The sequence below is a fragment of the Castanea sativa genome, chromosome 12, assembly GCF_040712315.1.
Source record: "Castanea sativa cultivar Marrone di Chiusa Pesio chromosome 12, ASM4071231v1".
NCBI classification, from domain to species: Eukaryota; Viridiplantae; Streptophyta; class Magnoliopsida; order Fagales; family Fagaceae; genus Castanea; species Castanea sativa.
Window position 1 is genome coordinate 27,261,388 of NC_134024.1, and position 22,505 is coordinate 27,283,892.

General features: G+C 34.7%; 2 protein-coding genes across 3 annotated transcripts; one reads left to right on the plus strand and one right to left on the minus strand.

Annotated features, from left to right (window-relative positions):
- Positions 1–373: 373 nt before the first annotated feature.
- Positions 374–3,476, plus strand: LOC142619552 (wall-associated receptor kinase 2-like). The gene is made up of 3 exons (XM_075792689.1): positions 374–1,448; positions 1,539–1,715; positions 2,023–3,476. Exons 1-3 carry the CDS (start codon positions 581–583, stop codon positions 3,219–3,221), a joined length of 2,244 nt encoding a protein of 747 aa, XP_075648804.1. The 5' UTR covers positions 374–580; the 3' UTR covers positions 3,222–3,476.
- Positions 3,477–4,557: 1,081 nt separating this feature from the next.
- Positions 4,558–14,014, minus strand: LOC142619553 (PHD finger protein EHD3). 2 transcript variants are annotated; one of them, XM_075792691.1, is made up of 7 exons: positions 13,881–14,014; positions 13,144–13,452; positions 9,958–10,170; positions 9,534–9,860; positions 7,336–7,425; positions 7,127–7,171; positions 4,558–5,994 (listed from the first exon to the last, which is right to left on the minus strand). In XM_075792691.1, the coding sequence occupies exons 2-7, from the start codon at positions 13,393–13,395 to the stop codon at positions 5,071–5,073; spliced, it is 1,851 nt and encodes a 616-aa protein (XP_075648806.1). In that variant the 5' UTR covers positions 13,396–13,452; positions 13,881–14,014; the 3' UTR covers positions 4,558–5,070. The 2 variants fall into 2 exon arrangements, with proteins under 2 accessions (XP_075648806.1, XP_075648805.1); XM_075792690.1 differs by having other exon boundaries at positions 9,952–10,170.
- Between the last annotated feature and the right edge of the window lie 8,491 nt (positions 14,015–22,505).

The following is a 22,505-nucleotide window of genomic DNA, read 5'->3' on the forward strand; positions in this document are numbered from 1 at the left end:
AGTGCTGCGGGACCCATTCTTAATAAAAAAAATTGCTGAAAAAGTACGTGTGCACTGTAGTTTTGTCGTCCTGCAGCAGAAACGAAGAAAAAAAAATGCAAAACACAAAAATGCAGAAAAAATAATTCGGATTCAAACGCTGCAATAATGTACGTTTAGATATCGCTTATTTTGCTAAAAATTAAAAATATTATAGTAAAATAATTTTTAAATGTGTGAATAGTGTCTAAGATCCATTTTTAATGAGAGTTTGGTTAAAAAAAATGTTTATAAATTCGGTGAATAGTATACAGGATCTACTGAGAAATGAGACTTTGACTTTAACATAGACTTAGACTTAGACTTTAGACTTAAAAAAATCTAACACTGCCCAGTAGAGAGACAGAGTTCAGTGAAGGAGCACAACACCTTGAGGAGAAGATCAGCGCCACCCTAATAGATACACAAACCCAAAAGCGAAAATCAAACCGCTCATCAAAGATCTAGTCTAGTTGGCGCTGCCAAGAAAAAATCAAACTGAGTTCCTAATCGGAGAAAGGCTGTGAAGGAGAAGGTCGATTGGGAGGGAAGCTCCAGAGAGATGGCCTTAGTGCACTTGGCAATCTTGCAATTGACCTTGCTGTGGATAGTAGAAGCATCAATTGTCAACACCAACGCCTTCCCTTTAGCCAAGGACGGCTGTGAAGACCATTGTGGCAATGTCAGTATTCCATACCCATTTGGCACAAGGGAAGGATGCTACGCTAATTTTAGCTTTCTCATCACTTGTGATCACACATACAACCCTCCCTTGGCGTTTTTGACAGGTAGTAATATAAATGTTACAGATATATGGCTTTCGGGTGAAATGCGCATATATGCCTTCGTAGCCTATGATTGCTACAACGGAACTGGAAGGACACGATACTTTCAACCTTGGCTCCGATCGGGAATATTCCCAACCTCCAACACTCGAAACAAGTTCATGGCTATTGGGTGTGACACATATGCTGTGATAAAAGGTTCTAGAGGGACAAGCTACACAACTGGGTGCATGTCTTTATGTGATAGCACGAGGGATGTGGTTGAGGGGTCTTGCTCTGGTATTGGTTGTTGTGAAACTGCTATTCCAAGAGGAGTAATGGATTTCAATATCAGTGTAACGAGCTATTACAACCACAATAGCGTGTGGGAATTCAATCCTTGCAGCTATGCTTTTGTGGCAGAGGAAGGTACTTACAAATTTTCTAAACAAGATCTTTGGGATCTTAGAGATCAAGGTAATAAGATCCCAATGGTGCTAAATTGGGCAATAGGGGATCAAAATTGCAGTGAAGCTAAAAAGGGTCCTGAAAGTTATGCATGCATGGCTAACAGTGAGTGTCATGACTCGAACAATGGTCCAGGCTACCAGTGCAATTGTTCCAAGGGATACCAAGGCAATCCTTACCTTAAGGAAGGCTGCCAAGGTTGCCATTTTACTTGGAATTATTGTTGACTTTTGCTACTGATGGATTTCTTTTTCTTATTGTCAATTTTTATGTGTTTTTTTTTTCCAGATATTGATGAGTGCTTAAATTCCACCATATGCGTCCAAAACTGCACCAATTTGCCTGGTACTTATAATTGTTCCTGTCAGCTACCAGGATATGATGGCGATGGTAAATGGGATGGAACAGGTTGCAAACTCATACCAAGCCCTGAGAGGTTTCCATTGATTAATAGGATTTCACTAGGTGAGCAATATTGATCACTTGCTAATCAATCATATGAATTATACATAAAGTTTGCATATAGTAATGTCTGGGATAAAGGTCGAGCCTTGGTGTGATGACAAGTGTCTTTCACCAAAAGTGACAAGTCATGAGAGAGTTCGGAAATTAACCTCTCCAAATATAATTGGGTGTTAATCCAGAAATCAACCTCTCCAAAAATAATTGGGGTAAGGTTACCATGACCTCTCCCAGAACCCTAAGGTAAAATGAGCATGTAGGAACTTTAGTTTTTTGGTATGAAAGCTTCAATTTGCTGCAAAATGTGTAGGTGTCAGTGTCAGCCTCTTGGTTCTAGTTTTGGGCATTTCTTGGTTATACTGGGGACTCAAGCGTAGAAAACTCATCAAGCTCAAAGAGAAGTTTTTTAAACAAAATGGTGGCTTTCTACTACAACAACAACTTTCTAAGCACAATGGATCTATTGAAACAACTCAAATATTTACAGCAGAAGAACTTAAGAAGGCAACAAACAATTACCATGAAAATAGAATCCTAGGTCAAGGTGGCCAAGGAACGGTTTACAAAGGAATATTACCAGATAACAAAATAGTTGCCATTAAGAAGTCCAAAATAATAGATCAAAGCCAAGTTGAACAATTTATTAATGAAGTGTCTATTCTCTCCCAAATCAACCATAGAAATGTGGTAAAGCTATTGGGATGTTGTTTGGAGACTGAAGTTCCTTTGTTGGTGTATGAATATGTTACCAATGGTACCCTTTTCAATCACATTCACAAAACAGACCATTCTTCAACGTTGCAATGGCAATTACGTTTACAAATAGCAGTTGAAACTGCAGGAGCACTTTCTTATTTGCATTCTGCTGCATCCACTCCCATCATTCATAGAGATATCAAGAGCACTAATGTACTCTTAGATGATAATTACACAGCTAAGGTATCTGATTTTGGAGCTTCGAAGCTAGTTCCTCTTGATCATACTCAGTTAACCACACTAGTGCAAGGGACGCTTGGATACTTGGATCCAGAATACTTTCATTCAAGCCAATTGACTGAAAAAAGCGATGTTTATAGCTTTGGAGTTCTCCTTGCAGAGTTGCTAACTGGAATGAAGGCACTTTCTTTTGAGAGACCTGAAAAAGAAAGAAACTTAGCCATGCATTTTGTCTCGTCAATGAATGAAAGTCGATTGTTTGAAATTCTAGATCAACGAATGCTGAATGAGGGAAATGTTGAGCAACTTAATGAAGTTGCGATGTTAGCTAAGAGATGCTTAAAACTGAAGGGAGAGGGGAGGCCTACTATGAAAGAAGTTGCAATGGAGTTAGAGGGCTTGAAAGCAATGACAAAGCATCCATGGGTTAAAGGCAATATGAGTTCAGAAGAGACTGAGTACTTGCTCCAAAAACCAAATGATGATTGTGTTAGTGGTGTCAGTGGCAATTCTGCATGTTATGACAGCATAAGGAAACAAGTCAGCATATCAATACTTGATGATGGCAGATAATTATCTACTGTGTTAAAGGATGATATAATGCTAGACTTTATCATTGTACTTTTTATTCATAGTTTTTTTTATCATTTTAAAAATGTATTTTTGTTATTAGTTTGGGACTAGATAAACAGACAAGATGGGGTAGATTCGTAGATTAGTTTTAAAATAAATTTTATCTACTTGTAATAGATAAATATTAGATATCTGTTGAATTTAAATGTTATGTTTATCTTGTAAAACTATCTATTTATATGGTTTCATGTTGAATAATTAAGCAAATTGAAAATATGATTATTGAGTGAAGTTTCACTTTGGAGGCCTAGACTCACTCTCAGAAATCCATTTTACCAAAGTTGAGGATATTGGTTACTTTAAAGCAACAAATAAAAAATTGGGCCCATAATAACGTACCTTTTCTTTTCTTGCACTACGGTGAAGGATGCATTTGCACTTGACACAAGTCTTCTAATCGCTGCTTTGTTATTATATCTGATGAATGAAAATTTACAAATTCAGCTTGGTTATATGTAGGCTGTTTAGATGACTTGGCTGTGGTTTGGGCGAAGCATGTCTTGGCGCGTTAGTTTGGTTGCTTAGTGGTAACTGTAAATGCAAAGTAATGTGCATTTGTATTGCTCATCAATGGGAATATAATATTTAAATCGAATGTTGTTTTGTTTCTCCAGTACCGGAACCGTTTTAATAGAATAAACAACAGCATTATGAACTCAGAACACATTTTAATTTGATAGGCTACCACTTATGAGATAAATATTATTCTAATATTCTTCCTAACAGTTGCAACTTCCACTAGATGAGTGTAAGGTTGTGAGCTCAAGACTTTTTGGTTGGGTGTGTGTAACTTACCAATAAAAATAAAAAAAAGAACTCCAACATGTAATTATAAGATTTTAAAAAATACCTACCACTTTAAAACAAGACATTAAAGAACTTTATGAGTTATAAATTTCTACGTACTTATATTCGAATTCATCTATTATGTTCTAAAAAATGTAGTACCTAATATACAAAACCTTAATTTTGTCGGGTCTATAATATAAGAGATTATTGAGTGATCTCCATTTTTTTTTAAGTACACAAAATTTTGCATTCACAAACAATAATATTTTCCGTACCTAATGCACCCTTCTCACAAAAATTCATATCAACCTTGGGATGAGGCACCGTGAACTAATAATTGACACAGGAGAAAATTACATTAGTATGATAACTCCAAATTTATGAATGATCCTAAATATCATTTTATACCATAGGATAATAATATAAATTAAGGGGGGAAAAAAAAAATCCAATGTGCAATATCCAAATTTATACTGAAGAATGAAAATACAGCACAGAAGAACAGTATCATTTACTTCAGAAATCATGAGCAATATCCAAATGTATACTGAAGAATGAAAATACAGCACAAAAGAACAGTATCCTTTACTTCAGATATCTTGAACTGTTCTTTGGACAATTCATTTTACAACAAAACTGAGAAACATTAGCTTCCAATATCCCCTCAAAAATATTTACTGAAGCACAGAGCAGCAAATTTAACAGAGCCTCTCAAAACTCTCCAACTAAACTGGTGTCATAGTTCCTGTTCACTTTAGCAGGGTCAAGGCTACATATAATAGTTTCTGGAGCTGCTGACTAGCAATATACAACCGTAAGAATCATATCTTCCCCAAGTTATGTTTCCAAAAGTCAGCAAAGTCTAACCGTTTACAACCTACCAAAATACGTAAACAGTGCAGCAAAAATAATATTTTTGGCATCGGGGGATACAAGTACAAAATCAAAAACACTACTTGACCAAACCATTAAATTCAAATGTCGTCCTCTGCAAAAAATGTCATCCTTTTTGTAAGTCCGTCTGAACAGCAGCCAATTTCTCTTCATAGTTCAGAGTGTGGGCTGCAGTTAGAAGCATGTCCATTTTTTCTGATCCCTCTTCACGTTTACAACTCCATTTCTTTCCAAGGTTGTCAAATGCCCTTAAACTCCCATCCCTTCTCTCTTTCTGTTTCTTTTCTAGAGTCTCATATGCTCTTTTTGCCTTGCGTATTGCCTGGATCCCTATATCACATTTTCTGCAAAACCATTTCCCTTTTGGAATCATTGTGCGCGGTGGTTTCATGCAATAGATGTGATATGCATGATCGCACCCATCACATAAAACAATCTTTTCATCATCCTGATCCATGAGGCAAACTCTGCAAAGACAAGATGGGCAGTACCAACAGGGACCATATGATTTTAATTGCTTATTTGTCAGGCACCTCGAATGGTAGTATTTATTTGGACATTCGGAGTGGCTACAAGTCTTCAACTTTTCACCATCCACTATCTTGCTTCCACAAATTTTACAGGGGTCAAAGTTTTTGCCACTTTTTGATAGTTGAAGCCCATCATCAATACTACAATTTGAATTCTCTTCCAATTCAATAGGTGTTTCTTCAATTGTAGGTGAAATTCCATCATCATCTCCATTACTTGGGGTCTTGGGGGCATTCAACCTCTCACACACCACACAATCTTCATGGGGTGATCCGAAACCCCTTGCAGTGCAACCGGCACAATACCAGCTTCTGTGGGGAATCTCTATCACAGCAGGCTCAATGCAGGACATATGGTACATCTCCTCACACGAATCACATACTAAACAATTCCTTCCATCTGCCTTACCTCCGCAACGCCTGCAAGTGCAAACTTTGTACACACCACAATCTTCTGTTTGCTCCGGTTTAGTGTGTGAGTCAGATTCCCGGGGAAAAAACTGTTTTACAGTAAAAAAATAAAATAAAAATATTACTCAATACCAGCTTAACGTTTTGAGAAAAATCTTAAGTTCCTAACCCTATTATCTAAAAAATGCATTTAGCACAAATGAAGAACTTATCCAACTAACTAGGATATGGTTTCAGAATTCTCCTATTGCACAAAATTCCATCACAACATTCTGCGTAAAACCATTTCTTAATAGCCTACATAATACTGAAATTTGGATATAACTCGAAGAGTACAGAAAAGACAGGATTTATCACCAAAATTGAGAGATTTAAGAGACAAACCAAATTCATATCATAGGGAAAGAAATCAGAGGAAGAAAGAAGAAACTCAAAAGGGGAACACAAGGTTTCTACCTTGCCTGACAGTATCAAAACCTAGGTACCAGCAGAGTCTCAGAAGCAATTAGTTATCCAGCCTTACAGATTGCGTACCTCACATGTTTAAAGGAAAAAAAAAAAAAAAAAGGCCCAAGTTGAAATGAAATTTTTTGATACCTGAAGATGAAGAAAAACCCCAAGGCTTAAGGTTCAATGGCTCCCAAGGCCAGAGGTTAAAATGCATCAAGAAGTACGGCCCGTGCTCAAATCCTTTTTTTTTTTTAATTATGTAAGTAAATTTTGGCCTCAAGGGTGGAGGAAAGAGGACTTCCCATGTTCAAATCCTACCATTAACCCTTGGGTAGCCACTTACCAATAATTGTTTAGTGTGTACAGAACATGGGGCCTACACGGATATGCTACATGTTTCTTCTTCTTTTTTCTTTTCTTTTTTTGATAAGAAAGATGTATATTCAAAAAACTACTTTATGTAAAGAAGCACAAAGCATATCAAAGATTACAAAAGAAGAGAAAAAAGCAACAAACAGCAGATATGCTACATGTTTGCAATCAGCTCTATAGAACACATTACTTCAATAGCAATAGTAGAACAAACATGAGAGCACTGGAAGTTTTCCAAAATATTTCCTAAATATAACTTGTTCAGGGAACCAAATGCAACCTAAACTATCAAGATTAGTAATTCTAACATCCATCTGAATTCAGAGATCAAATTATTCCTAATGCTGATTACAGTAAATAGAGTAATAGTACTACAATTGAATATATAAACTCCCTTACCTCATGTTTTCCATCTTCATATGTGCTGTGTACCAATCCTCCCACCTTGGAGTACAAAGTTAAAAAACTAAGTTGAGATAAAAGAATACAAGCAAACCATAACATAATTCACAAACTCAAAATAACGACAAAATAAAAAATCTATTATATATCTTTAACATAAGGCACGTGGAGTGGCACAGCAATATTTGCAAGTTGGTTTTTCTCACCTGTTCATGGTAGGAAGTCCTTGACATGTCCGAGAGGCTCTTTGCAAGAGAAACAATTTCAGTTCCAACCCCTTGTAGCTTTCTCCATACCTAAAAAGTAATTGTTCAGATTTATGGCATGTCCAATGACAAAAAGAAATGGAATCATCTTCATGGAACACGTGGATGTCCTTAAGCTAGACACTAAACATTGCTTATGTTGCACAGTAGCTTCTACATTGCACGTGATCATGACCTGGAACTCAAGTTTCCTTGCAGTGAGACATGACCAATCAATGCAACACAACACATCAAAAAAGATTTTAGGGTTGATTCTTATCAAAAAAATAAAATAAAAAAGATTTTAGGGTTGAATCGGTTGATTATACAAATCCACCCTAAAACTATGGGGGTGCTTGCACTTTACACTGTCAACTTTAAAACCTTGACATCAACACCCCCATTGGGACAAATTTAGTAATTTTCACCCTACTGTTCAAAGGAACATTAACTTTAACAGTCACGTGCTATGCACATCATCACTAAAATGACTAGACTGCCCTTTCACAATTAAAATGACTAAACTGCCTTCTGCTTGTTAAGTTCCCGAATCTTGATTCCCCACCCCCCAAACCCCTCCACGCACATATATATACATATATCACAATGTTTAGGTAGGTGGCTTGCATACCAATGAGCACTAGCTCAAAAGACACCCTTGAATCTCGTGAGATCAAGGTAGAGGGCAAAGTTGTGGATTCAAGATCCACTACATGTGTGTGCACTGTGCAATTATCAATTTTTTTATTTTAAAAATAAATAAATAAAAAAAGCTTAGATAGCTTGTTTATATACTAGCCACACTACAACTGATCTCTAAAAAGTGTTGACACTATCAAAATGGTTCTATGAAATTAATAAGGAGTTCGTTATCATAAATTCAAAAGATTCAAGATACGTGCATCATTAAGAAATGAGTAAAACAAGATTTGCACAGATAGTAAGATTTGCACAACAAAAAACCTCCGGACATCACCTTGTAAGAAAAGTCACTATAATGTGTTTTAGTTAGCAAAGCAGAATCTTAGTCAGCAAGAGAACATAAATTATTTTCAGTATCACAAGAAGCTTCCTCCAACATTAGTCAAACTTGCCTGGTTAAAAAAGGCTCAAAATTTTATCAAGGCCTTGCATAAGCATGCACTAGAAATTCCATGATGTCCAAAATGAAGGACACCGAAGCCACAGCTTTGCTCAAGAAATCCCTCATCTAAACTTAAATCTCAACAGCAACTGATATATGTATGTAGATAAACCTATCTAGAGAAACAATTTCTCATACAACTTTTGCTAGTTCCCAACTTATATGTACACCTACTATTTGTGAAATCATCAAAGAGAAGCCCATCTTAATTCTCATTGCTTTTTTCCCCCTCCATTTATCTTTCATGAGCTTCATGATATCAGCAATTGACTCCCAAAGGTAAAGATCCAACATCTTCAACAATTCAGTTCTCCATGAATTTTAGCCAAATCTCATAATTAATAAAACAAAATTTTCCATAAGATTCATAAAGTATTATTTAGATTTACAGAAGCAGTTTTAGAACGACACTATTCCTCTATATCTATAAATATAGTCCCCTCAAATGTAAGAACCATAAAGTCCAGAAAGTACCAAATATGAAGAGCTTATGAATGGACTCTAGGCAGCACCAATACAGATGCAAATATGATATGATATGGACATAGGCATTACCAGTTGTGTTTCAATCTCATAGATTCTTGTGAAGGGCATGATCCAAATTTCTATTGTTTTGTATCCAAGGGCAGGGGGTTAAACTCAGGATCAGATTTGTTTGGATAAATTATCAGGATCATAATTCACATGAATAAATGTAAACGAGTGGAATTGGATTGTAAAGACACCAAAAAATTATAAAAGGGTGGTTCATGTCTTTATGCATGTGAAAAAATGGATTTTAAAAGTTCTTTCCAAAATTTAATTTTTTAATACCAAAAAAAAAAAAACAGCAAACACTATATCCTGTGTACTTGGTGCATTCTAGTTTATTCTAACAAAACTTAATACTTATAATAAATAAAAATGCAGCAAAACACTAACACTATTACTAACGTCAAAAGAGTAAGCAAGACCATATAAAGATAAATAAAAGAGTGAAAATAAGCAATTAACACAATAGGAAACTCAAAATTACCTGTTGAATATCTGAAGAGAAAAGCATAGGTGAACGTTCATAAGCTCCCTCTTTCATTCTCGTGTTTATGGTACTTAAGTCAAAAATGTCAGCTTTGATGCCTTGGAAATTCTCCAATATTAGCTTGCAGAGTGTGCTGAACTTGTCTGAAATTAAAACATTCAAAAAAGCTTGCTGACACTTCCTGGTTATAGTATAATGATCTGATTCGTTTATATATCCACTAGATATAATGCCAGGATGGCCATTAGCTGCTTTCTGAGATCCATCAGACATCCACCCAGTTTGTGAATATTTGCACCTATCTTCATTACAATGGTCAGATTCCTGCAAAATAACAATCAAAAGGAACTTAGTAATGATTAGAAATGATGACTAATTTCAGTTGAACCAATGCAACTTTGGCTGCAGCATAAACCTTAACTGTCATCATACAATCAATTTCACGGTTAGTTACAAGCGCCTCCCGAATGCACCCCTGTATACCACCTTCATCATCACTTAATGACTGATATATCTGTTCCAATACAACATTTCTACAGTGCCTCTGTGAACAATTATCTGAGCCATTCATCGGAAGACAGACTTGCTCACTAGAATTACTGCCTTTAACCATGCCACAACGTTCCTTTACAGTCTGCAAGATTTCAAATATAGATTGGGCAAAGAACAAGAACCAATAAACATCATTACAAACAGAACGCTTGAGAGTTCAAAGGAGGGAGAAAATATAACCATAGAGAAACAAGAAACACTTGGTTGTTTTTTTCTATGTTTAAGATATTTAATGAAAGAAAACAGTAATTTAATTCCCTATTTCAAGTCATTGATAATTTCGGACTTGATAAAACAACACAGGCAATTTCGGATGACCTGATTGTGTTTTCATTACCACCAAACACAGAGATGCAGCCAAGAGTGCCAGACATCCCCCTAAAACAGCAAATATTCAATTGTACCATACAAGGATTCTCTTATGTATGCCAAGGTATGAATGTATGCAGTCACATGTTTAAGAAACGTATAACCACAGAGATTCTCTGCACATGTAACCATCAAGTAGCCAAAAGACAAATTACCACAACGAAACAAATATTTGCTATAATTTATGATAGGTGAATCAACCCGTCTAATGAAGAGTCAATTAGAAAACCTTGGGCATGAATTCATCATTTTGATTAACAATATTGCATAGTGTTGTAAGGTCACTACCTGATAAATGTCAAGGATACACATCAAACAAGGACATACATTTTTGTACCATATTTTTTATAAGTTTTGGTCCCAAGGGGCAAGGGATGGGGAGATTCAAATAAGTGGCATCAAAAGTTCAAAACTAACTTGAATGAGTGTATGTGTCTTCCCCACATTTCAATTAAACGTACTTTTAGTCATGACCTTAAAACCCAGACCAGACCGGCCAGGTTAATTATAAACCAAAGTAGAATCCAGTTTTTTGCATAAGAAACCGTACGTTTAAAATTAGTTGAACCCCCTAAATTGCTGATGGAACCAGTGAACCGCTAAACCGTTTGCCGGTTCAACTGGGTCAAGGGAGTATTATTTTCTTGAAAAAAAAAAATGAGAAAGAAAAGATAAGGGGTTTTGAGCCCCAAGACCCTTCTCCCCCCCAACCCCCCAATATATGGCAGGCACGACAACCATCAAGGCACCTTCCTTTGTGTTGTCATATATGGAATAAATATCATATTTATTTTTCAATTCATTACATCACCACTCCTCCTCAATGTATTAATAATTTAATATCATTGAATTCTTTCATTTGCTAAACTTATTGTGATTCACAGGCGTGCTTTTGCATGTTAATGTGCTGTTTAAAGACTTAAATTTCAAATGGTTTTATTTTAAATTAAAATGCTTTCTACTTGAAGGATTACTAAACAAAATATTTTTTGTATGCTTTATTATTTTCTATTAAACTTATAAAAAACTTGAAGATTCATTTGAAAATTGTTTAAATTTCTTTAGATACTTTTTGGTCAATTTCACTAATTTTTACAAATTTAATATCATTATTTGTATTTTGATACATCAATAAATTAATTATGACGCCATCACGGTTCGACCTCTAATTGAACTCTTGTCCAACCTAAAAATCTTGAACGTGTCCATTTTCAGATGCTTTGAATAGTTATGTTTTTAAAACATTACTTCTAGTACATTATATAACAAAACTTTTCACAATTGGATTTAACATGCAATATTAAAATTTGTTCCCACTGCCATTTTGAATGTGGTATGTTGTGGGGTCTAGCTTGACAAATCTTTAATAACCAAAAAAAAAAAAAAAAAAAAAGAAGATAAAAATGGATGCATGTATGCTTATAGAGCTATAAGCCTATAACCAGTCAATTTTCGTCGGAGTTTTGAGCTCACCGTTATTTTCTTGGGATTGAATTTGCTTGTTGTTCTCATGATATTTTTTTTCTGAACAGAAATACGGTCTTGATCTTATGTCTGATAGTTGTTTCTAGGGTGCTTGTCATGCTGATACTCTTATGGACTCCACTGTTAAACTTAATGGTGTGGTGAACTGTTTAACGATGTTGGTCAATGCCAAGAAATGGTGGTGAAATTACTTTACCTTATTATTACTCGTCCTAACATTACCTATGATATTGGTATGGTTATTCAACATATGCATGTTTCACGTCAGCCTCACTATGAAGCTATTGTAGTATCTTTTATTAACTGAAGGGTACTCCTAGAAAAGGACGGCTGTTCAAGCCTTCTACTTCTCTATCTGTGGCAAGTTTTAATGATGCTAACTAGACTGGTGGTCATTTTGACTGATGGTCCACTTCTAGCTATTATACTTTGTTAAGAGGTAATCTTGTTACCAACGCAGTAAAAAGCAAACTTCCATCACCCATTCTAATGTCGAAGCTAAATATCAAGCTATGGCTCATACTACTTTCGAGATATTATGGATTTGCTCTCTCCTTCTGTCCTTCACGACTTGTGTATTGATGTTTCTACTCCTATGCAGATGCTATGACAAACAAACATATTGAGGTTTATTGTCACTTTATTGTGGATTTGTCCATGAGATAACGGACTCACTCTCTATGTTCACTCAAATGACCAATTGGGTGGAATTCTTACAACACTTTTTTCTCGTGCCTCCTTTCAGTGACAATCTTACAAGCCAGGCATGTTTGATGCATATTTCATAGAAACGATTAGTGAAGCTCATCCTTGTTAATTTTATATGAGCGAAAAGGTATTTGAATAATCTTGTCATATCTCTCTCTCAACCCTAATCTTTTATGATTGACAACTCAACTATTCCAATATTTCTTCATAGTTAAAGAGCTATGCTTCCCCTTTGTTATTTTTAAATCTATATAGTTATACAGCTCCTGTGCTTTTTTCAAGAGCCTATTACCCGTGCTGATTTTTCCTCAAATTAAAGATTAAAAGCATTTTAACTTGTTTCAGATGCAATTCATTCTATTACAACACAAACTTTAAACCTTGAAACTCATAACCATTTACAACTGCTCAAAATGGAATAACATAGCAAACCCATCGTGCAATTGAAAGTATAAAATGCAACAAAAAAAAAAAAAGAGATTTGAGCAAAAACCTGTGCTGCTAAACGAGATGCTGCTTCCACACAAACTCTCTCATCATCCCGATCTTTGCTATCTGCACTCGACCTCCCATGCCTCCGCCTCTTGTAAGTTCGAAAACCCTCACTCCCACCAGAGCTATACTCACAACCATCATTCCCAATACCAATTGAAATCCCATTATTCATTGCTTCAGTTTTCAAGTAGTGAAACCCTACAGTGCCTTCTGTAACACCACCATTGCTCGTTCCCTCTTCATCACCCATCACTTAAGCACTTCAAAAAACCCCAACTTTCCAAAAATTAGGGTTTCAAAGTAACACCTACATTCCAAGATTCAAAAATTTCCGTGAATTATCCCATAACAACTTCACAAACACCAACAATAATAACCTAAATAACCACAAACTAACCCACTAAAGCAAAAAAAAAACCCACTGTTTGTTAGCCAAGAAAACGAAGGAAAATAAACGAAAATGCAGTTTTCAAATCCCATGTTTTCTCTGACTCTTGGTTTCTCAGGAAATGAAAAAATTCAACAAAACCAAACCCAAAAACCTCCACCCAACTCATTTGAGTTACATAATTTGCTATCTAAAGTCACCAAGAACGAAAATAACACATTTTCTCGCCTTGTTCTCTTTTCTTTAGCTACATTTTCTCAGCAACCAAACAGAGCATTATAAAAATAAACAAAAGAACAAAAAAAAAAAAAAAAAAGAGAGAGAGAGCAAGAGAGAGAAATTGTTACCTGAGTGAAAATTTTGAAGCCCTAAAGAGAATCGAAACCACACGAAATCTAAGAAGTTGGGATGGGACTATGGTCTGTAAGAAGAGACTTATCCAACGATTTTAAAATCTTGCTAGTGTCAAACTAAAAAACACAGAACCTTTAATTTTTTTTTTTTTTTTTTTTTTTTTTTTGTGCCAATTTTATTGTTTTGAGTTATTGGGTCGGACCCGGGTGCGGGTTAACCCGGAAGTTGTGGGTTTGTGAATGATGGTGTAAAATCTTGGTACTGTGAAACAAAAAAAAAAAAACAGAGCCTTTAATTAATTAATTTTAAAAGTTAAAAAAAAAAAATAGTTTTTGTATATTTCATTTGGGTTTTCTTTTAATTTCCAATTTAATTTTTTTTGAGGTTTTGGGTCGGACCCGGGTGCGGGTTAACCCGGAAGTTATGGGATATGTCATTTTTGTGAATGGTCAAAGATTCAACCCCGCCTGAATCACTTGTCAGAAATCAGAATTCAAAACCCCAATGAGAAACAACAATGGAGCCTAGGAATGTGCATTTTGGTCTTTTGACAGTGCAGGGTAAATGGTTTTTTTGATGAATAGGAATAGGTCACCTAAAAGAAAAGATAGCACTAGCAGTTGGTATATATTGGAAAATTATGGATCTGTTCATGCCAGGCATGCGATGAGAGTACATTTATTTTGTCACTTACCAAAACCAAAAAGGCTATATTTTGTGCTAGCATAGCAGTATATGTTTTTTATTTTTTACCTTCTTCTCTTTTTGTTTTTTTGAGTTTTGTTTTGCCAGCTTTATGGAGAAACGGATGAGGCATGTTGGTGTTTTTTGAGTCTTCTTGTAATGAATCAAAGCTGTACTCAGCCGAGTCAGCCCAATAGACAGCCATCAATACAAACAGATGCACGTGTGCAAGGCAAAAGCATGAGAATAAACTTGCTGTTTTTATAGCATGAGAATAAACTAAAACTTTTTTTTTTTAGCAAAAAAAAGCTTGAGAATAAACTAAGGGCTTGTGCAAGACGAATTCGAGAAAGAGAATTGGTTAGTTAGAAATAACACGAGGCTATTAGCATTCACACCTGACTGAAAGGTGTTTTAACTTTTAACCAAATTGATCCACAAAATACTAACTTTTTTTCTGTTTTAGCCAACAAATTTTCAAATACAGTTACTTCAACCTCAATGCTTTACCTCTCATTTCATTTAGATATTTAACTTCTTCTCTCTTCATGTAACATTTATTTTCCTCCCCATTCTTCCCTAATTTCGGTCCAACTCAAACATCGATGATCTTGCCACCATCAATTGGTGTCAATTTATGTCAACCACCACCAATTAACGTCAACCCAAATCAACCCATCTTTTCAATTTTTTAGTGTTTCAACCTAAACGTTTTAGTTCTGCTTTGATTGATGTCATAGCTCCAAGCTCGCAATTCCTCTCTGAGCTTCACAAACTTCGATCTCCTTCCTTCCTATGGCATGAGAGAGTACATGGTTGCTTGTGTGTGTGCGCACGCGCGCGCGTGTGTGTGCGCACGCGCGCGCGTGTGTGTGAGAGAGAGAGATTGTGAGAAAACAATAATTATAAATTTGGCTGTTGATGAACAATATCTCAATAAGTGTATTGAGACATTGTTGATTTGTAATTTTGTAGTCAAATTGTTGCGCTTGATGTAAGAGAGATTTAAGTGAGTTCAGTTATATTTTTGCTAAAATGTTTTTTTGTTGAACCTAATGAGAGTGCTCTAAATTAGTTAAAGAGTAAATCTTTATCTTTTTTTTGTATGATTGCATTGTATAAATTTTAGAGTCACTATGTTTCAAACACTCTTTGTCGTGAGTCCCACATTGGTTAGGGGTGTAGTCCTACTTTTGTTTATAAAATGTAGTGGACCTCCCTTTATAACTAAAGATAGTGGGGCTTGAATGGGCATGAGCCCTATTTATATCACACATGTGTACCTCGTTTTTTCTTATGCATGTGAATTCGAAACTCAATTTTACTTTGGGCCTTCAATTTTTCTCTATTTTCATAATTTTTGAGCTTTTATAGCCCTTTGTAATCATTGATTTTGGCTTCTTCTTCTTTTTTTTTTGTTGAAAGAATTGATTTTGGCTTATTGGTGCTTAGCTTCCTTTGTAAGCTAATTTATTGCTTTACTAATATTTGACTAGGTAGAGCATTAGCATTGGGGTGTAAACACCCCCCCCCAGTTGCTATTTTGCCCACCAACAAGCCAAAACTCTAGCTCCATCCGGATATGTATAATTTAGAACTTGTGAACAGTGGGTTCTTAAATATAGAACCTATTGTAGCTTTGGTTGTAAAGCAAAAAATAATATTTTATTCTCACATTCTCTCTCCATATAAATAAAAAATCTCTTCTCTCTCTCTCTCTTCAACCACCACCGTTCTCTCTTTCTCCTTCTCTTAGACTAGAGCTTACTCTCTCTTTCTCCCTCTCTCAAACCTTGCTCTCTCACTCAAACTAGTGTAGATCGGAGGTAGCTAAGCACAGTTTCGGTCTGTGGTTAGTTGGCAAGGTTTGGGTCCATGGTTAGGTGGTGGGTCATGGGTTTGATGATTGATTTTGGGGTAGTGAGTCGTGGGTGGGCTGGGTTTTTGCCGTTATGGGTCATGGGCTGGGTTTTGCCATCGTGGGTTGTGAGCTGTGGGTCTTGGTTTTGCCATTGTGGGCATGGGTTTGTTGAATCGATGTTTGAGGCTTCGATTTGAACGTGTTATGGGTTGTGGGTCTTGGGTTTGATGGTCGTTGGTTGCTGGTTGTTTGGGTGGCTGTTTTAGGTGTTGTTTTGGTGGTTTGGATGTGGGTTTTGGGTGTTATTTTGGTGGCTGTTTAGGTGGTTTGGATAGGTTGGGGCAATGGATTCGAAGGTGTTGGTTTGGATCGGTGCTTGGCTAGATCAGTGGGGGTGGCAATGGTTTGGACTTTAGGTGGGGGTTTAGGTGGCTGTGGGTTGTGATTTGGAGGCAATGGTTTCAATTTCAGGTCAGTGGGTTGGGATTTGGGTGGGGGTGGTTGGTTCAATTTTGGTGATTGGTTGATGGTGGTGGTGCCTGAGCTTCGGTGGTAGGTGGTTGCTAGTGGTGGTGAGTTTGCTAGATGTGGTGGTTGTTGCTAGGTTTGCTTGAGAGAGAGACAGAGGTGTGGGTGTAATGAGGAAAGAGAGAGAATTTTTTTATATTATTTAATATTGTAATTTATATTATTTTAATAAGTTGTATTAAAAATAGAAACTGATATGTGGGCTAAGTTGTAAAATGAGATAATAAAATAGATAAAGTAAGATTTTAGGGTGTAAAATAGAACTTTTTGGCATTCTGGATGCTAGTGCTCTTAGTGACCTATTTAACACACTATCAAAAAACTTTTTCACTGGTTCTATTATTGCTTTCTCAATTAGACCACTCGATCAATGTTCATTTTCCTCAAAGTGTTCCTGCTCTTTGCCACCTATTTCTCCTTATCTTAGAATATTCTCTTGGTAGATAAAGGGTATATTTGCTTGGGATGATTTTGGGGAGGATGAAAAAAAAAGAGTGAAAAATAGGAGAGAAAATGGATGAGAGAGGTGTTTGGTTGGAAAAGGGAGGAGGAGAGAAAATTGGTAGAGCCCAACTATTTTTCTTGCGATGCTACCAAAAATTAATCTCTCCCTTATGAAGAGAAAATGGGGAAGTGTATTTTGGAAAATATTTTCCTTCTCTCAACAACTAGCAATTAACAACTTTTTTTTTTGTCTTTTTCTTCTTTTTTGTTTTTTTTGTTTCTTTTACTATTATTGTTTACTGGTTTAATTTTGGTTTTTTTTTTCTGCTTTTTGTCTTTTTCTTCTTTGCTTTTATCCGTTTCTTACTTCTTTTTTTTTTTTACTCTCATCTGTTTTGCATCCTTTGGCTTGTGGTATTTTTTTAAAAAAATAAAATTGAAGTGTCCATACACAATATTTTAATTAAAAATGTATTACTTTTTGTCGTATTTAATAGGGACATAATTGTAAATTTATAACAACTTTATTTTTCATCCTCTCAACCAAACACGTATGGGAGAAAACTAAATCTCTTCTATCCTCATATGAGAGAAAATTAAATCTCTTTTATCCTCCCAATTTTCCATCTTTTCTCCATTTTCTATTCTCTTACTTTTCTACATGGTCAACCAATCAAGCCGTAAAGGAAAGCTTTTATAGAAGGTTGTATTGAACCTTTGTGTGTGGGAGTACGTCCAACACAAAAGTATATCCTATAGTCTAATTTAAGGCATTGTTCTTGTTAGGATGTGTGCCCTTAAATCCTATTATACGATGCTATGTATAACAATATGTATGACTTAATGTTATGATTAATAAAATTGTTTTATTATTATCTAAAATAATGGTAACATAAATATTTAAACATTATCATATAGTCCATGAGATGCATTGTATGTGATTTATGTGAAAAGTCACAGAATATATAAATCACAAGTTCTTTGTAAACTCAGAATTATAGTTCGTAGTCGGTGATGAAATTAGGCATTTCATCTGCGAAGATTATAACATATCAATTAAGATGATTTATCTTGATCATGAAAGTGGAGACTTCTAATTGGTATGTTGATATGTTTTAAAAGTTAAGATATATTGAACTGGACCGCTGTAAGATTTATTATTCTCCTAACAACTGTCAAATGAATAATAAATCTCACGACTTCTATTTGCATGAACTCTTAATCCTGAGAGAATAATGGACCTGATCATAAGGTGTAGGTTACTTTAATATATCAAGAGTGAGATCTAACGTCACGATCAAAATCTCAGTATGTTGGACATCACATTTAGTGTTGATGGAACATATATTCTCAAGATAGAATTCATAATCTCTTAACAGAGATATAAAATATTCCATTGAGATAAGTTTAATGAGTTTGTTATTCAGAGTATTAGGCCTAACCACTTTAGTATGGAGTTACTAAAGTACATATTTATGAAATTGGATTTCATAAATATATGATGAATAACTTAAAGGATTAAACCAGGTATTCAAGGATTAAGATGCAGTAATCTTTAAAGTGGCAGTCTACATTCATGACTTTGTATTACTACGAATATTTTATGAAGGGGTTGCATGTATAATAAAGTCTTGGGATATAATTTATTAATAAGGCCTAGAGTGCAATTATATTTATAAAGTGGTATTAAATATAATTAATGGTAAATTTGGACTTGTCAAAAGTTGACAAAAAAAACCCAAGGCCCATTGGAGCTAGTGTCTTATTGGTCCATTTTGGTCATATTCCAAGCCACACACTAAAGCCCAATTGGAAAGGCCCAATAGGCTTGCCCAATTAGATAATCAGTTAGTTATAAAGGGAAAAACATACATCATTTTTTATTATGAAAAAAAGAGACATCATTGTGAAATGGTGTGCATGTGTAAGTAAAGTCACTCGATTAATCTCCCTTAAAAACTGATTGAGAGACCACACTTCTTAGGCGTAAAGTAGAATTGGAGTGAAGATTAAAAGTGTTTCCAAGTACTTCTAATCTTTCGTTTTGAATTTCACCATACCAAGGTACGCTATTTTGTTCTTAAATTCTGAAATTTACATAGTGCATGTTATCAATCATGAATGAAAATAGATCCATTTTTGTTGCTTTCGCCGTGTGTTTTGTATGAGATATAAAACTAGATTTTTCAACAATTGGTATCAGAGTTAAGTTTTCATATCATGTTTGTATAACATGTGATTGGATTTTTGAATAAAAGAAAAACAGTTTCTCGATGATATCAGGTTCACACTGAGGATGAATATTCTCTTGTTTTGTTCGAAGTGACCTTTGATATGTAATTTGAATTGTGCCGTGTCTTAATATGGTTATTGAATGGTTGTTGAATCTAAGTGATATAACCGTCAAGATTGTCATATGTGTGAACCAACTTTTTTTGCACCGCTTGTCTTGGAGTGAAAATCCTTGATGGTCATCTTGCATGTGTTAGTTATCTTTAAGGAAGTGATATTAGAATTCAAAGTTTAACTTCCTAGATTGGTTTAGGTATATTATATATATATATATATATATATATATATATCTTGGCATGAGTTTATTATAAAGCTTTGGCTTTTTGCATGATTACGTGGACCAATGTGGCATTATCTATATGCCATTAACATGCTTTCATTTATATAAAACTTTATAATTAATATTGCCAATTGTTTTTTATTTTTGCTAGACATACATGTATCAATGAATAGCATTCATTCTTGAATGATAAACGTGTAGATGTTAGTCTAGTGATATATATATATATATATATATATATATATATATATATATATATATATATATATATATATATATATATGATCAAATTTTATATTAATGCTAGGATTATTTATTTATAATGAGATTAAGATTATGTTTTCAAGGTGTCTAGCATTATTATGGTTCTTGATTTTAAAAACCTTTAATTTAAAATATCTAGTAGGAGAGAGATACAATGGTTGGATCTCATGGCCTCCATTGTCGGTTCATAATAGTGTGAAATATATACTTTGTCTTTGCTTTGAGTTTAGCATTCCATGCGGAGAGTATTTATTTCATAGTCCTACAAGATTGAATTTCTTGGTTTATAGTGGTTTGATCAAACACCTTATCTTAGCATTGAGCTTTGCATTCCATGCGGGGTGTTTTGTATTATGGTACTACAAAATAAGCCTATTAAGGGAGATGAAATGTGGCTACACATGATTCTAGACAATGGTATACACTAGACTAAGTATTATAATATCATTTATGCTGAGTTCTCACTATTATTACTTAGAGGCTAAATGTACAAACAACATATTATTAGTGTTTGATAAGAGTTATCATGATAACACTAATAATGAGAATAGTTCTCAATCAATTATAGTATTTAATATTCACTCTATGCTGAGAGATATTGAATATGGGATTGGGTTGTCGTTGCATATTTTATATTATGGTTTTATTAAGGTTCTATACTATATATTTATATGATAAATTGATAATATCCAGTTTACTTATTATATTCATATTTATTATTTTCAGATTTAAAATCATGGCATCATTTAGCCCACTTGTTGTTATTCTTAATTAAAACAAACTGACTAGATCCAACTATATTGACTTGAAAAGAAATTTGGACATTGATCTTACTGCTGAAGAGCACAAATATGTGCTTACTCAACCATGTCCTAACTTTCCATTATTAGATGCTCCTCTTGAGGAAAACAGCGATATGATCGTTGGTAGAAATCTAATAAGATGGCTAAGTGTTATATCCTAGCATCTATTTCAAATGTTCTACAGCATCAAATGTAAAATGTAGAACTTGTTTCGGACATAATGCTAAGTCTAAAGGAGATGTTTGGTGAGCAAGGCCGTTCTGCAAGACAATAAACTATAAGGCAAATTTATAATACTAAAATGGCTGAAGGTACTTCAGTGAGGGAGCATTGTCTTAGGATGATCTCTTATCTGAATACATTGGAAGTTTTAGGTGCCGATATTAATGGAGAATCTCAAGTGGATATGATATTCCAGTCAACACCAGAATCATTCAAGGAATTCAAATTTAACTATAATATGAACAAAAAGAATTATTCATTGTTTGAATTAATGAATGAGTTGGTAGCGGCGGAAGGCATCCTTGGTACTTATTGTGTTAATGCCAATAAGGCTGAAGCTTCTACTTCTCAACCTAAGTCGAAAGGCAAGGGTAAAAAGAAGAAGAAGAAGAAGGACTTCGCCAAGAAAAATGGTAAACAAGTTGTCTTAGGAGTTGCCAACAAAGAAAAGAAAACCAAAGGAAAGTGTTTCCATTGTGGTGAGAAAGGACATTAGAAGAGGAATTGTCCAATATTTAAGGTTGCTAAGAATAAAGGTATGAAAAGTACATTCCTTCTTGAAACATGTTTGGTACATAATCCCACAGATTCCTAGTGTGTGGATTCAAGTTGTACTAATTATATCTGCAAATCTTTGCAGGGGTTTCAGGAGACCCGAAAGCTGAATGAAGAGGAAATGTTTCTTACCTTGACTGATGGGAGTAAGATTCTAGTTGTAGCTATTGGAGTGTTTAATTTATGTTTTGCATCTAGAGTTTTAATATTAGAAAATTGTTTGTATGTACCTAATGTTCGTAGGAATTTGATTTTTGCAACTTATTTAGGTAAAACTGGATATTGTGTTATCCTAAAAAACAATGTTGTAATAAAGAAGGATAAAATGTTTATCTGTTCTAGGAATATTGTAAATAGTTTTTATATTTTAACTCCTGATAAGCATGAATTATACAATTCTGAACTAGATAATAACTCTCACGTAAAATCATTTAAGAGAAAGTTTCATTTTACAAGTGATGCATATTTTTGGCACTTGCGTATGGGTCATTAATTTAAACAGAATTCAAAGACTTATCAAAGATAGACTCTTATGGCCTATGGACTTTGATGGTTTTCCAGTTTTTGAATCTTGTTTGGAGGGTAAAATGACCAAACGACCTTTTAATGCAAAAAGGTAGAAGAATCTAAGAATTACTAGAACTAGTACATTCAAATGTGTGTGGTCCTAAGTCAATCCAAGCAA